At 34.3% G+C, this 13,167-nt stretch overlaps 1 protein-coding gene across 1 annotated transcript in view; it reads right to left on the bottom strand.

Annotated features, from left to right (window-relative positions):
* LOC149410297 (proton-coupled zinc antiporter SLC30A2-like) overlaps positions 1-13,167 on the bottom strand; it is a 36,104-nt gene that overhangs the window by 20,194 nt on the left and 2,743 nt on the right. The window contains exon 2 of the mRNA XM_089648782.1: positions 9,882-10,007. Within this exon, the coding sequence (XP_089504908.1) occupies positions 9,882-10,007 (126 nt within the window). The remainder of the gene's footprint in view (positions 1-9,881; positions 10,008-13,167) is intronic.

Here is a 13,167-nt window from a genome sequence, read left to right as displayed (position 1 = left end):
CGGTTGCACTCAACCTTTTTCAGGACAATGGAAATATAAACTGAGTATAGCAGGGCTTCCCTAACTGTGAGTCGCGACGCCCCGGGGCGCCGGGATCATCCCAGGGGCGTCGTGAGGCAATCTTTATAGCGAGAATATCGTTCCATCAGCACTGCAGCGTTAAGGGTTTTATTACCGTTTGCGACATCATACTTGTGTGAGACAGGTTTCTCTGCAGTTGCAGTCATTAAGAATAAGTACAGATCAAAAATAAATTTAGAGGCAGAGACGAGAGTGGCGATTTCGAAACTTCAACCTCGTTTTGAGAAACTATGCTCAGAAAAGCAAGCACATCCTTCTCATTAATACCAAAGACAAAAATTGCTTTTTTATGTTTTTTGTTTGCCTCCATTTTTGTTTTTATGTTGTGTTCTTTATTTTCTAATAAAAAATTTAGATACTATTTGGAGTTTTTCTGACAAATTGTTATTAGGTAACGTACCCATACTACGTGACCCGTTCAGGGGGGGGGGGGGGGGCTTCAAAATACTACGCTTGGTACAAATGAGCGGCGGGGGGCTTAGATTGGGTTGACCTATATAACTCAATAAAGTGGTTTCAAACAAAGTAAAAAAAAAACCTTTATGTAATTATTAAAATAGTGGTTTCAAACAAATTTATCTCTAAATAGTATAAAATAAAGTCGCTACCCGGGTCTGTCTGTTTGTGTGCTTAGTTCTTCTAAACTACACAACAGATTTTGATAGGATTTTCACTATCATTTGGCGAATTTCTTTCGGAAGGTTTTCATACATAATACATGCATATTATATTTATAGAAAGTAGAAAAAAGTCGACGTTTTATAATCAAGTCGTAGATATATATTTTCGGGCACTTACATTGTTAACGCTGGCTAAACCTTATGAGATACATCAAAATAATGTACTACGGAATTGTATATCCTAACCTGTTAACCGAGCGGAACATATAAATACGTCAAACGTAAACAGTATCGGGTACGGGTAGGACGTATGAATACGTCCTTGAAATATACCTATGTTGCGACGTGGAACGTATATTTCCGAGCATATCACACGGAAATTGAGTTTTTAATTTTTACATATTTCAATTTTATAAACTCAATGTTTCTCTTTTATCTGTGTGCTTTTATTTATTGTTCTGTAATTATAACCTTTTTTATATTTTTTGTAATCTTTATAATTGTTTGTAAATATTCAATTTTTTTAATTCGATGTTTTCATTTTTATAATGCATAAATGAAAAAAAATAATAATATGAAATTATGTCCTCCGGGCGTGACGTACTGATACGTCCTAGTGAAAGAGTTCGCGCCCGTCATATGCTGCGTAATTCAAAACGGAATTCCCCGGTTAACAGGTTAATAAGATATACAATGTCTATATCCTAAGGATAACCCCCAGCACCTTCGAGTACACGTCAGCTAGTGTGTTTATATTGTAATTATGACAAGTCACAGAGTAAATAATTCTTCGAATATATACAGGGTGTCCGGAAACTCGTAGTACAAGCGGGAAACTGGTGAATCTACATCACATTTGGAGTCGATTTTGTAGTATATTTTTTTTTTTATTTGAGCTTTCGTTATCGAGTAAATCGAGTTTGAAGTTGATTTTTTTTTTTTTTTTTTTTTTTTAATCAAATTCTTATAAATTATTACTGAAGATCAAAGTACCCAACTAATTAAAACTATTTGAAAGTAAAACAAATGAAGAAACTCGGATTTGAAGCATTATTTTGAAATCACCCTTCATTTAACCCGGTGTAATGATAAAATATTTCTGCTCTGCAGGGTTAAAACATCTGTTATTCAACCCTAAACACCAGAAAAAACTTTAACCCTAAAATAGAAGAAAAATATTTTTTTTTGTTTTTTTTTTTTTTGAAAATGCTCAAATCAAAAAACTTTATGTTTTTTTGGGTTCCCCATGTGGTGTAGATTCTCCAGTTTCCCGCTTGTACTACGAGTTTCCGGACACCGTGTATATTTTTTAGTTCAAGACAATTTTGTTATCAGATTAAAGTGTTTAGTTTTCTCAGGAGTAAATAAGTTGAAAGACCACAATTACTGTTGACTATAAACCAAATATTATATTAAGAATTCTTTAGAGTTTATCCTAATCTTATCTTTAAACATTATCTACGCAGGAAGCATGTGAGTTATTTGGCGGTTAGACCAAATATTTAGTACTTCAGCGATTTTGGAAATGCATACGAAATTACAATTAAAAATACAATTGCATCTATTTTCAGCTCGCAACGTCATTACTATTATGAGCTCATTAAAATATCAAAAAAAAAATACAATACCATACTGTTAATTATTTTTAAAATAAACTGTTTTGAAAAAGAATTTTGAAAGTCGGATGAGGCCGAAAGGAATGAATGTCGATTCTATACAGGGTGTATCGGCAAGTACCCGACAAACTTTAACCAGCTATTCCTTAGCACATTTGGAGTAAAAAATGTTATGGGCGCTTTGCTGTCTGGTAACATTTTTTTTCCATTAAAAACAAAAAATAAATAAAAAATCCACACTCCGTCACTGTCATTTGCATTGTTTCTCGTGTACAACAGCTGTTATTGGCAAGTGTGTCAAAAAGTGTCCTCGCTCTTTCGTACACACTAAATAATAATAGTTAAAAATGAGACGAATGGTGCCGTGCCATTTCGTTGTGATTGTAAAAGCGCGCCAACGTAGGTACGTATGTACATTATTCAACAAAACTCGAACAAAATATTGCCAGATGGGTTTTTAAACTTTGACAAAGGATAAAACATTGGTGACATGTGGTGAAAATATGAATAATTAATTTTTTATTAAAAAAAAATGTTAACGGACAGCAAAGTGCCCATAACATTTTTTACTCCAAATGTGCTAAGGAATAGCTGGTTAAAGTTTGTCGGGTACGTGCCGATACACCCTGTATAGAATAGAGCAAAAATTGAAGTTGATTCGACATTGGGTTTTTACTTTTATCAGACATTCTATGGCATAGAAAGCATGCTCTATTCTATGGTCAAAAATTGAAGTTGATTTGACATTGGGTTTCTATTTGCATCGGGCGTTCTACGGCATAGAAATTCTATAGTTGACTTTATATAGAATAGAACCAAAGTTGAAGTTGATTGGACATTGCGTTTCTATTTCTGTCAGGCGTTCTACGACATAGAAATTCTATGGTCGATTCTATATAGAATAGAAAAAAAGTTGAAATTGATTCGACATTGGGTTTCTATTTCCATCGGGCGTTCTACGGCGTAGAAATTCTATGGTTGACTTTATATAGAATAGAACAAAAGTTGAAGTTGATTGGACATTGGGTTTCTATTTCCATCGGGCGTTCTACGGAGTAGAAATTCTATGGTTGACTTTATATAGAATAGAACAAAAGTTGAAGTTGATTGGACATTGCGTTTCTATTTCTGTCAGGCGTTCTACGACATAGAAATTCTATGGTCGATTCTATATAGAATAGAAAAAAAGTTGAAATTGATTCGACATTGGGTTTCTATTTCCATCGGGCGTTCTACGGCGTAGAAATTCTATGGTTGACTTTATATAGAATAGAACAAAAGTTGAAGTTGATTGGACATTGGGTTTCTATTTCCATCGGGCGTTCTACGGAGTAGAAATTCTATGGTTGACTTTATATAGAATAGAACAAAAGTTGAAGTTGATTGGACATTGGGTTTCTATTTCTATCGAGCATTCTACGGCATATAAATTCTATAGTTGACTTAATATAGAATAGAACAAAAGTTGAAGTTGATTCAACATTGGGTTTCTATTTCTATCGGGTGTTCTACGGCATAGAAATTCTATATAGAATAGAACAAAAGTTGAAGTTGATTCAATATTGGGTTTTTATTTTTATGGGTCGTTCTAAAGTATAGAAAGTCTGCTCTATTCTATAATCGACTCTATATAAAATAGAATGAAAGCGGCAGTTGATCCAGCATTCGATTTATATTTCTATCGGGCTTTCTGTGACATTGTAAGCCTGTTCTCACTGACCGATTTCATAGATTATATGAAATATTTCATAGAATAGATGAGGAAGGAACGTGCGATTATATAAAATTTTGTTTAATCCTTTTTCTGTCCAAATACTTCGGCAAAGGACAGAGTTTACATTCAATATCCCAGTTAATATAACAGATTAAGAATTGAATTGAAATAATAATCCATTTATTGCTCGTAAAGATTAAGAGATTGAAACATTCTATTCAAACGTTTTGAAGTTGTATAAATATTATAATGAGAAAGGAGAAACATTAAGTTGAAATCCACGATAATCTGTATAAATAAAAATGTAATTGTTCGTTTGTTTAAAAAGTTCTTCGCCGATATCGATGAAAATTTCAAAATTTATTCTTATTAGTGCCAGGAGTGTTTAGAGAGTGGTTTGAGAGGTAGAATAAGTCGGGGACGCCCGAAGATTACTTAACTCAATATCTCTGCTCCAGAATGAGATACGGAGTAGAATTGAAGTCCATGTAATGTAGTTGTTTAACAGTAACATTGTGGTATACAGAAGTAAATGATGGAAGAAGTCGGAGACGACCGAGAAAGACATTAGCAATAGCGAAGCATTGCGGGGTCTGCTAGTTTACTATTTCACAAAAATGTTGGTAATTTATCGCTTGTGTGAATTGTTGACATTGTCAGAACCACTTTGAAATGACAATTAAAATAATTTTATGTCAAAATATTACATTATTAGTACCTACTTTATGGCTTGTTTGAATTCTTCACACTTTTGATTAATTTGTGAGGTGATTTTTCTCCTAAAAAGGCGCTATACATATAAATTAGCCAAATATTATTATTATTATATCTGACGCACATTTTGGAGTGGAAGATATTCAGTGACACCCTGGTGTAAGACCACCGTTCAGAATTGAAATGTTGTTTAAGATGGCTTTAATCATGTTTGGTGACCAGATCTGAACAGCCAGGTACTTACTCACCTTTTTGTTCTCAATCTCCTTCCCTCCCCCACTATCTACAGCCTCAAAACATACCCAAATCGAGGATGCGTTAGTCTCATAGGCTTACTAGCTACCATTTGGAAGAACTTGGGACTCTTGTGCGGTATTCACAAAAAAAAAAAAAATCAGTTCCAATTTTGAAAATACTTAAATTTAAAGCGAATCCGAGTTCCAGGGTCACACAGAACAAGCATGCAAGCGAAATCAGTATTTTTGTTCAATTTTTTATGAGCTGAGCGAGGCCTTTGACGTTTGTCGTTGGTGATTTTTCTAGTTGCCGGACAATAGAGAAAACCAAAGAATTGGTGTGGAAAATGGATTATTTCCGTATTAAACCACTTTCATGGCAGTTAGCTCATAGAATTATGAATTAATGACAAATAAAGCGGATATATACAATATGATATATAATCTCCAAATAGTATAAAATAAAGTTGCTATTCGCATCTGTCTGTTTGTGCGCTTAGTTCTTCTAAACTACGGAACGGATTGTGATAGGGTTTTCACTATCATTTAGAGAATTTCTTCCGGAAGGTTTATATATATAGTACATGCATATTATCTTTATATAAAGTAGATAAAAATCGATATTTATCATACAATACAAAACCTCAAAACTCCAAATCACAACCCCGAGCAACGTCGGTTACATGTCAGCCTAGTTATTTATATAGCTGGTGTAAAATGGTATTTAGAAAAAGGGATATTACATATCTCCAAAAAATTTATTTCCAAGTTCAAAATTTCATAAGGGGTAAAAATGATTTAATCCTGCGACTTCCGGGTTGCTAGTCGAGAACCTTACCCTCTACCACGGAGGCAGTCAGTTTTTAAAAATTAACTCCACACGGGAGGCCCTGAGGGTAATAATTTTTGTCAACCCATGTCATCTTTGGGGATGCTGTGTGGAAGGTATTTTTGAGAAAAGGAAGGAGTATACATGTTGTAGGAGGGAGGAAACACAGAGGGCGGCAAATCATTCCACAGCGGAGCTGTTCAACACAAGAACAAGTCGTAGAAGCGCCCGTTCTCATGTCACAAATATCAACAGTGTACAAATGTAAGGTATTAATAATATAGATATTAATTCTAATGTCTATCTATATTGTTTTTTTAATTTTTTATTATAGAGCGTAGACGGTTTACGTATAGTTCTCGTGAGCACTTAGGCCATAGGACGAATGTGCTTATTTACCTCATTCCTTTAACAGTAATCCGGTCGCTTTATAAAGTTTGACAGGGTTGTCATTGGATATGAGGCTATATCTTCTGGTTCTACAATGTGTCTTCCCAGGTATCATCTCTCCTCTCCACTCCCACTTGGTTCCCTGGAGGCCCCTCAACGGAATAGTCCACTTCTCCTTGGTTCCCTGAAGGCCCCACAAGGGGATAGTACACTCCTCCTTGGTTCCCCGATGGCCCCAAGAGGGAAGAGTGAGTTTATGAATGGTCCAATTTTCCAATTGTCATACAAGTATCTAAGGAAATAGAAGGTCCACTTCACCGTCTAAATAATCCGAGATGCGATCCTGTTTCTCGGAAGCATTGTTCGTGACACTGTTCCCCAGGTCATTCAGCCTTAGCACGGTAGCTCACACCCTGGCTCAGGATGGCTATTGCAGATCGTGTTTCCACTCCCTGATTGATGGGCTTGCCACGCTCCCCAAGCTTATCGACATTGTCGATCAAACAATAAGTTAATTTGATAACATGTTGATTAAATACAAATGTTTTACATTACCCATTATTAGAAGTAACATGAATTATTATTACATAAACAGTAGACTTATCTGTCATCAATTGATGTAGATAAGAAGTGGTAAAATGTGTTAATAATACAACGTCAATAAAAAGATCAAGTCACCATAAACCCACCAAATCTTTGAGATAGGAAAAATCAAGTGGTGGATGTTTTAATAAAAAGTGGCGCAGATTTATGGTCATCAAGCAACAGTTGGTTTAGTAATATCGTGGTCTTCATATTTCTGAGTTATAAACAAGCTCAACCTCTTGTTTGCCGGCATATTCTTACCCGTACAACCGGTAATACTACACGTAGAGTCGATTTGTTCACTTTTAGAAACAGCTCATATGATCTCATAAAAATCATTGTGTCTCTCTTGTTGTCATAGTGAGAAATATAATCTAAACGGTGTTAGAAAGAGAAAGCACTACACTTTATATCTAGAAGTTTACTACAGAAGAATTAAAATGGAAACCGAAGGTTCCGACAGCAATTTAAGAAAAATTTACGACTCTTTGTAAATTTTTATGATAAACTAGCCGAACCCCCGCCACGCATTGCTGTGGCTCAGTATGTCTGTGCAAATAGAGAAACAATAGAGCATTTTGCGTTTACGTCCAACAGATGGCGCAGTTTTAAAAAACATGTTTTTACCTATCACGGCTGACATCTATATAATATAAGTATACAAAAACACACGCGTATTCGAATGCAACGTTGTGTCAAAATTTCAAAGCAATCGGTGAAGAACTTTTGGAGATTTAAGATTTTGAACAAACGAACATTTACTTTTTTTTTATGTAGATTATTTTTATGTGAAACAACAAAAAAGTGAGGTTACAGTAATGTTTATAATACATTTGTCTAATAAAAACTGAGGTGACAGTAATGTTTATAATACATTTGTCTAATAAAAAGTGAGGTGACAGTAATGTTTATAATACATTTGTCTAATAAAAACTGAGGTGACAGTAATGTTTATAATACATTTGTCTAATAAAAACTGAGGTGACAGTAATGTTTATAATACATTTGTCTAATAAAAAGTGAGGTGACAGTAATGTTTATAATACATTTGTCCAATAAAAAGTGAGGTGACAGTAATGTTCATAATACATTTATAAAATTACATTATATACATTTTTTTTATCCATAATTTTAGTTCAGTGTGTAGACGAAAAAAGCAAAGTGATCGATTTTTTAAACTTTTGTATGTTTGTATTAAAAAATTTTATATTTAGAAAATTATGCATTCATTTCGGACAATAAAATTTGAAAGCTAATTTCATAACCGTTCAAAAACAGTTTTCAGTTTCGGATACGTTATTTGAATTTTATTGCAAAGCAGAAATACACTTGAATTCTCCGACCTTCCGACAGCATCTCTAAGGAATTTAATGGTCAATATGCCAGAGGCCTGAAGGGTAAAGGATACTATTATTAATATGAAAAAAATTATTTCTCTGAATATTACTAGATATTCCTCGGAAACTACTTATAGTAGATTACAAGCGATTTAAAAAATATATAAACAATAACTTACATTATCTGGTAAGACAGTAAAATTTATAAAAACGTTAGTTTGAAAACCATAAGTAAACTATTACAAAAATAGATTCAGCTGCCGCAGCACGAAAATTTATCAAAAAGTTCAGGATGCGCTGTTTCGCAGAATTTGGACAATTCAATAAATTTCAAAGTTAATTTTCAAGATCTCGAAAGGTTCTATTCAAATTCTGTTATTATATAATTATTGGCCAGTTGTTTCACAAAACAGGAAAAATAACAGAATTTGAATAGAACCTTTATAGAACTTGAAAATTAACTTTGAATTTTGATGAATTGTTCAAATTTTTTAATCGGTGACCTTCCGCCCTGCCTCCAGGTTTTCCGACGCTTTCTCTTCATGGTCGTCGAGATCTTCCCAACCCCAACTTACATCTTTCGTCGAGGCACAACCGGTTTCCTGGCTTAGGGGCGCAGAACCTGATCCTCGTGAAACCTATCCAATGCCCTGCTTTCTCCCCATAGGACTGCCTGACGACACCCCCCCACCACAAAATGAGGTGAACATTTCACCTTTTTCTTTTATCTCATAATTTTTCATTTTTGCAGGCGGCTGTAAATTATTATTTTTACCGGTTATTGTTGATACCTTGTACATATGACCTGTTAAACTAACCAAATAGAATAGTTACAAACAAGTTATTAATACGCAGCACTTGTATACTGCGAATAACATTGTATGCATGGACATTTTGGAGGTCTTGTTTTGAAATTTTAAATGTAGACTCATTTAATTTCTTATTAAATACTCTAAAAATACATACATTAGAAGATAGACGTAAAATAAACGATTTAACATCCTTATTCAAAATATTTAACTCTAAATTCGACTGTTGTGAACTCCTGCAACTTATAAACATACATACACCCACAGTAACAACACGACAAAATACAATATTCTACAGCAGCACACATAAGCGTAACTACATTGCCCACTCTCCGATACAACGACTTCACACCATGGGAAATCATTACTTGGGTGATGTTGACATATTCAATACCAACTTGGCAAGTTTTGTGGATCATTTAAAACATTTATTTCAACAATACTCCTAAACACATCATGTAAACCTACAAATAGCTGTAATTTTCTGTTTTTGTTTCTTGTGTTTGTATGACTTGTTGCATAGCTCTTATCAAATGTAATTTTATTCTTATTTTTTATGTTTTAAAGTATCTGTCAAAATAAAATTATACTACCAACCATGTAAAAGCCCTCTGGGCGTTAAATAAAAAAAAAATTACATCAAAAATATTAGCGTCCTTGCGAGAGCTCTGAAGGGACACCATCAGTACCTAAAACAGGGCGGGGAAGTGGTGGGCCTCCTCCAGAATGTTCAAATTCTGTGAAACAACCCATCCTAAGTGTGGTGAGGTGTTTCCCGTCCGTGAGAAAGGATCCATAAGGAAAGTACCTCAGAGTACCACGTTGAAATACCAGTAGAACAAAGACAGTATTTTCACCTACCATGTACAAATATTTTTTTTGATTCAATACCAGAATACTTGGCGAAGCTGAAATTACAGCACATATTAAAAAATTATAAGATGTCTCACCATGAATATTGCGCACATGATGGTTGCTGCCAGCAGCTGGGGCCCGGCCGCCTTGTGCACCACTTTAGGGCTCCAGTGGCAGTGCTCCGGGATCCCCTCCTGGATGGGGATCTCCGAATATGTCTCCTAAAACAGATTAAAGCTGAATAGTCTGGGACGTTGAAGGATAAATGGAAGAAAGATACTGCCCATTTTGTCAGTTTGCCAGAACTCATTAAATTTTGAGGAATGAATAAAACGTAAATATAATTATTAATAAGGTATTTAAATTCAAAGATACAATGTTTTTTGGACTATAACATGAGTACATACAATACAGGGTGTATCGGCACGTACCCGACAAACTTTTACCAGCTTTTCCTTAGCACATTTGGAGTAAAAAATGTTATGGGCACTTTGCTGTCCGGTAACATTTTTTTTCAATTAAAAACAAAAAATTATAAAAAAATCCACACTCCGTCACTGTCATTGGCATTGTTTCTCGTGTTCAACAGCTGTTATTAGCAAGTGTGTCAAAAAGCGTCTTTGCTCTTTCATACACACTAAATGATAATAGTTAAAAATGAGACGAATGGTGCCATGCCATTTCGTTGTGATTGTAAAAGCGCGCCAATGTAGGTACGTACGTATATTATTCAACGAAACTCGAATAAAATATTGCCAGATGGGTTTTCAAACTGTGACAAAGGATAAAACAGTGGTGACATGTGGTGAAAATATGAATGATAAATTTTTTATTAAAAAAAAATGTTACCGGACAGCAAAGTGCCCATAACATTTTTTACTCCAAATATGCTAAGGAATAGCTGGTTAAAGTTTGTGGGGTACGTGCCGATACACCCTGTATATTATATTGTATTTAATTATAACAATGGTATAAGTTAATTAATTGCATTTAATGAGGTGCGTCTTCCATTTTGTTTTTAGTGGTTTTTTTAGCATTTTTTCATTGACCTCTTTCAGTTAGATTTTAATTCTTGATTTGTACTCATTAAACTTTTCTATTCGTTCTATATCTGGGGGAAGGATTTTGCGGAGTTTTGTTGCAAAATAAATGTAGTTTCCAACTACACTGATATTATTGGTTTTAACAAGACTGTACGCCGTACGGCGCACGCTGTTCTCTTATAAATTTTTATTAATAAAAACAACGCTACAAGGCACCTGCTGTTTTGCATTACTCTCCTACAGAAATTTACGTTTTTTTTTAAGAGGAAGCTACAAGCCAAAAATGTATGTATTCTTTGTATACCTTATATAGTAGGTAATAGGCATTAGAATCGCTTGACAAACGGAGTCTAGAAACGTTCGATTTCAAGCACAAAACTGGTTTTTATTTATTGTGAATAATTTTATAAGAAACCAAAAAAGTTAATGAAGTGAAACTGTCACAGATAATCTTAGCTATAATACTGTATTTTTTTTTTCCTTTACGCGTACATACATTTCTATTGAAAAAAATTTTTTTTTAGTAGTTTACTTTCATATTTCTTAATGAGTGATTTTTTATTTTATTTGTATTCTACAAAATAATCTAACTAATCAAAACGATAGGAAAACCTTCAATTTATCTTAAGCATATATTTTGGTATTCATAATGTGCACCAATTCGTTATAAAGATTGATCAAAATAGTAATTTGGCATTAAGATTCGCCGTGAATTTACAATAAATTATTATTTCATTTTGTTTCCCGCTTGATTAACTCTACTAATCCTCAACTGGACCGCGTATCCATCACTAGATCGAATCAAAATGACATAAGTCTTTAGACACATTACGCTATATTATGCGTGCATAATTTGAGCATGGCATGTACATATTATATGCATGGGTGACACATTATGCTATTATCTTCCTCAGGAGAGTGGGTCAGATCAATTAGGATACTGCCGCGGAATATCATTTCTTTGTATGGGAATCAATTGAATTCAGTTTATTCACTTTACAAACTGCTGGGATCTGTCACTTTGACCGATTACAGCTGCTTAATTACGGCGCTCCATAAATTGTTCTGACTTGTTCTTCTGCCGTAGGCAGGAGAGGAGTCGCATAATTTTCAAATATAGCCTGGCTAGCAGATCACAGCGTATATCGTCACCACGCCCACACTTATAGCCTAGTCATCTTTTTAGGTGTATGGAGTTATATGAACTTATAGCGTGCTGTGAACTTATAGCGTAATCTGTCACCCCCTTTATTTACAAATGAAAAACATGAAAACTCCGTACTAGATATTTGCTACACCTTTTGATTGAAAAATAAATTCTCAGTTTGGTTGGGTATTTTAACCTCAAATCCAAATTTAAGTTTAGTATGAAAAAGGCCATGCAGCCGTTCCCCTTGAATTTATAATTCTTTTTACGCTATTGTCCCAATGAATACATCTCAGAGAGAGTGTTTATTTTCCAATTTGTATTGTGTTATGAAATACTTCTGTAATTTAATACAATATGCAAATAAACCAAACCACACTGCATGTTAAAAATAATTTCATCATTCAAGAGGTACACTATGTACAAAACACCATTGTTTATACCAAAAATCGTACTTAATTTAAATTAATCAAGGTTAAATTCTTTGTCACGGCACTGTACACAGGTGAAACTTTCGCTAGATAACATAGATTTCTGTATGTGAGTTCATGTAAAAAAAATCTAAAGCATGACAGGAAAGAACTGCGCACGGTGTACTATCCAAGCGTTGCTAAGAAACCAACCGTTGTTTACTTAAGATTATGTGCTTGCATAATTTTTCGAGGCAAAACTGTCTCCTTCTTGCTTTGAAGCTATCACACACACAGTGGCGTGTATTGGCACACAATAAAATTGATTTAATTTGAAAAACATATATGAATATTTTATTGTAAGGGTCACAACTATAAATATGTATAAGTATAAACAATGTGATTAAATTAAAAACAATCGTTTTCTTATCTGCTTTTCTCTTGTGTGGAAGAATATTTAATCTGAAGGAAACTATTTTAAAATGGGTAATAAATAAACCCTTGTTCTTATGGCACTGGGGATGCGGAAATCATTCTTTTTTTGTAATGATTTGTGCAAGTGAAAGCCAATTTTTTTTCTTGATATATATATATTTGTAATCAATGACATCAGGAATTGGCTCCATCCCTTGCAAATAGGTCCCTGCCAGAAGTGAAGTGCTGCCATCACAAGACCGTTTTCGCTCGTGGCTAGTCGCGTTCGAAAGCTGGTGATCCATTTTTTCATTAGTGCTCGGAATCCGGGAGCACGCCCTTCTACAAACATCTCAGTGGCACTGCA

The sequence above is a fragment of the Hesperophylax consimilis genome, chromosome 28 (assembly GCF_061612785.1).
Source record: "Hesperophylax consimilis isolate HC1 chromosome 28, BYU_Hcon_1.0, whole genome shotgun sequence".
Lineage (NCBI taxonomy): Eukaryota > Metazoa > Arthropoda > Insecta > Trichoptera > Limnephilidae > Hesperophylax > Hesperophylax consimilis.
This window is presented reverse-complemented; position numbering and strand designations above follow the sequence as displayed.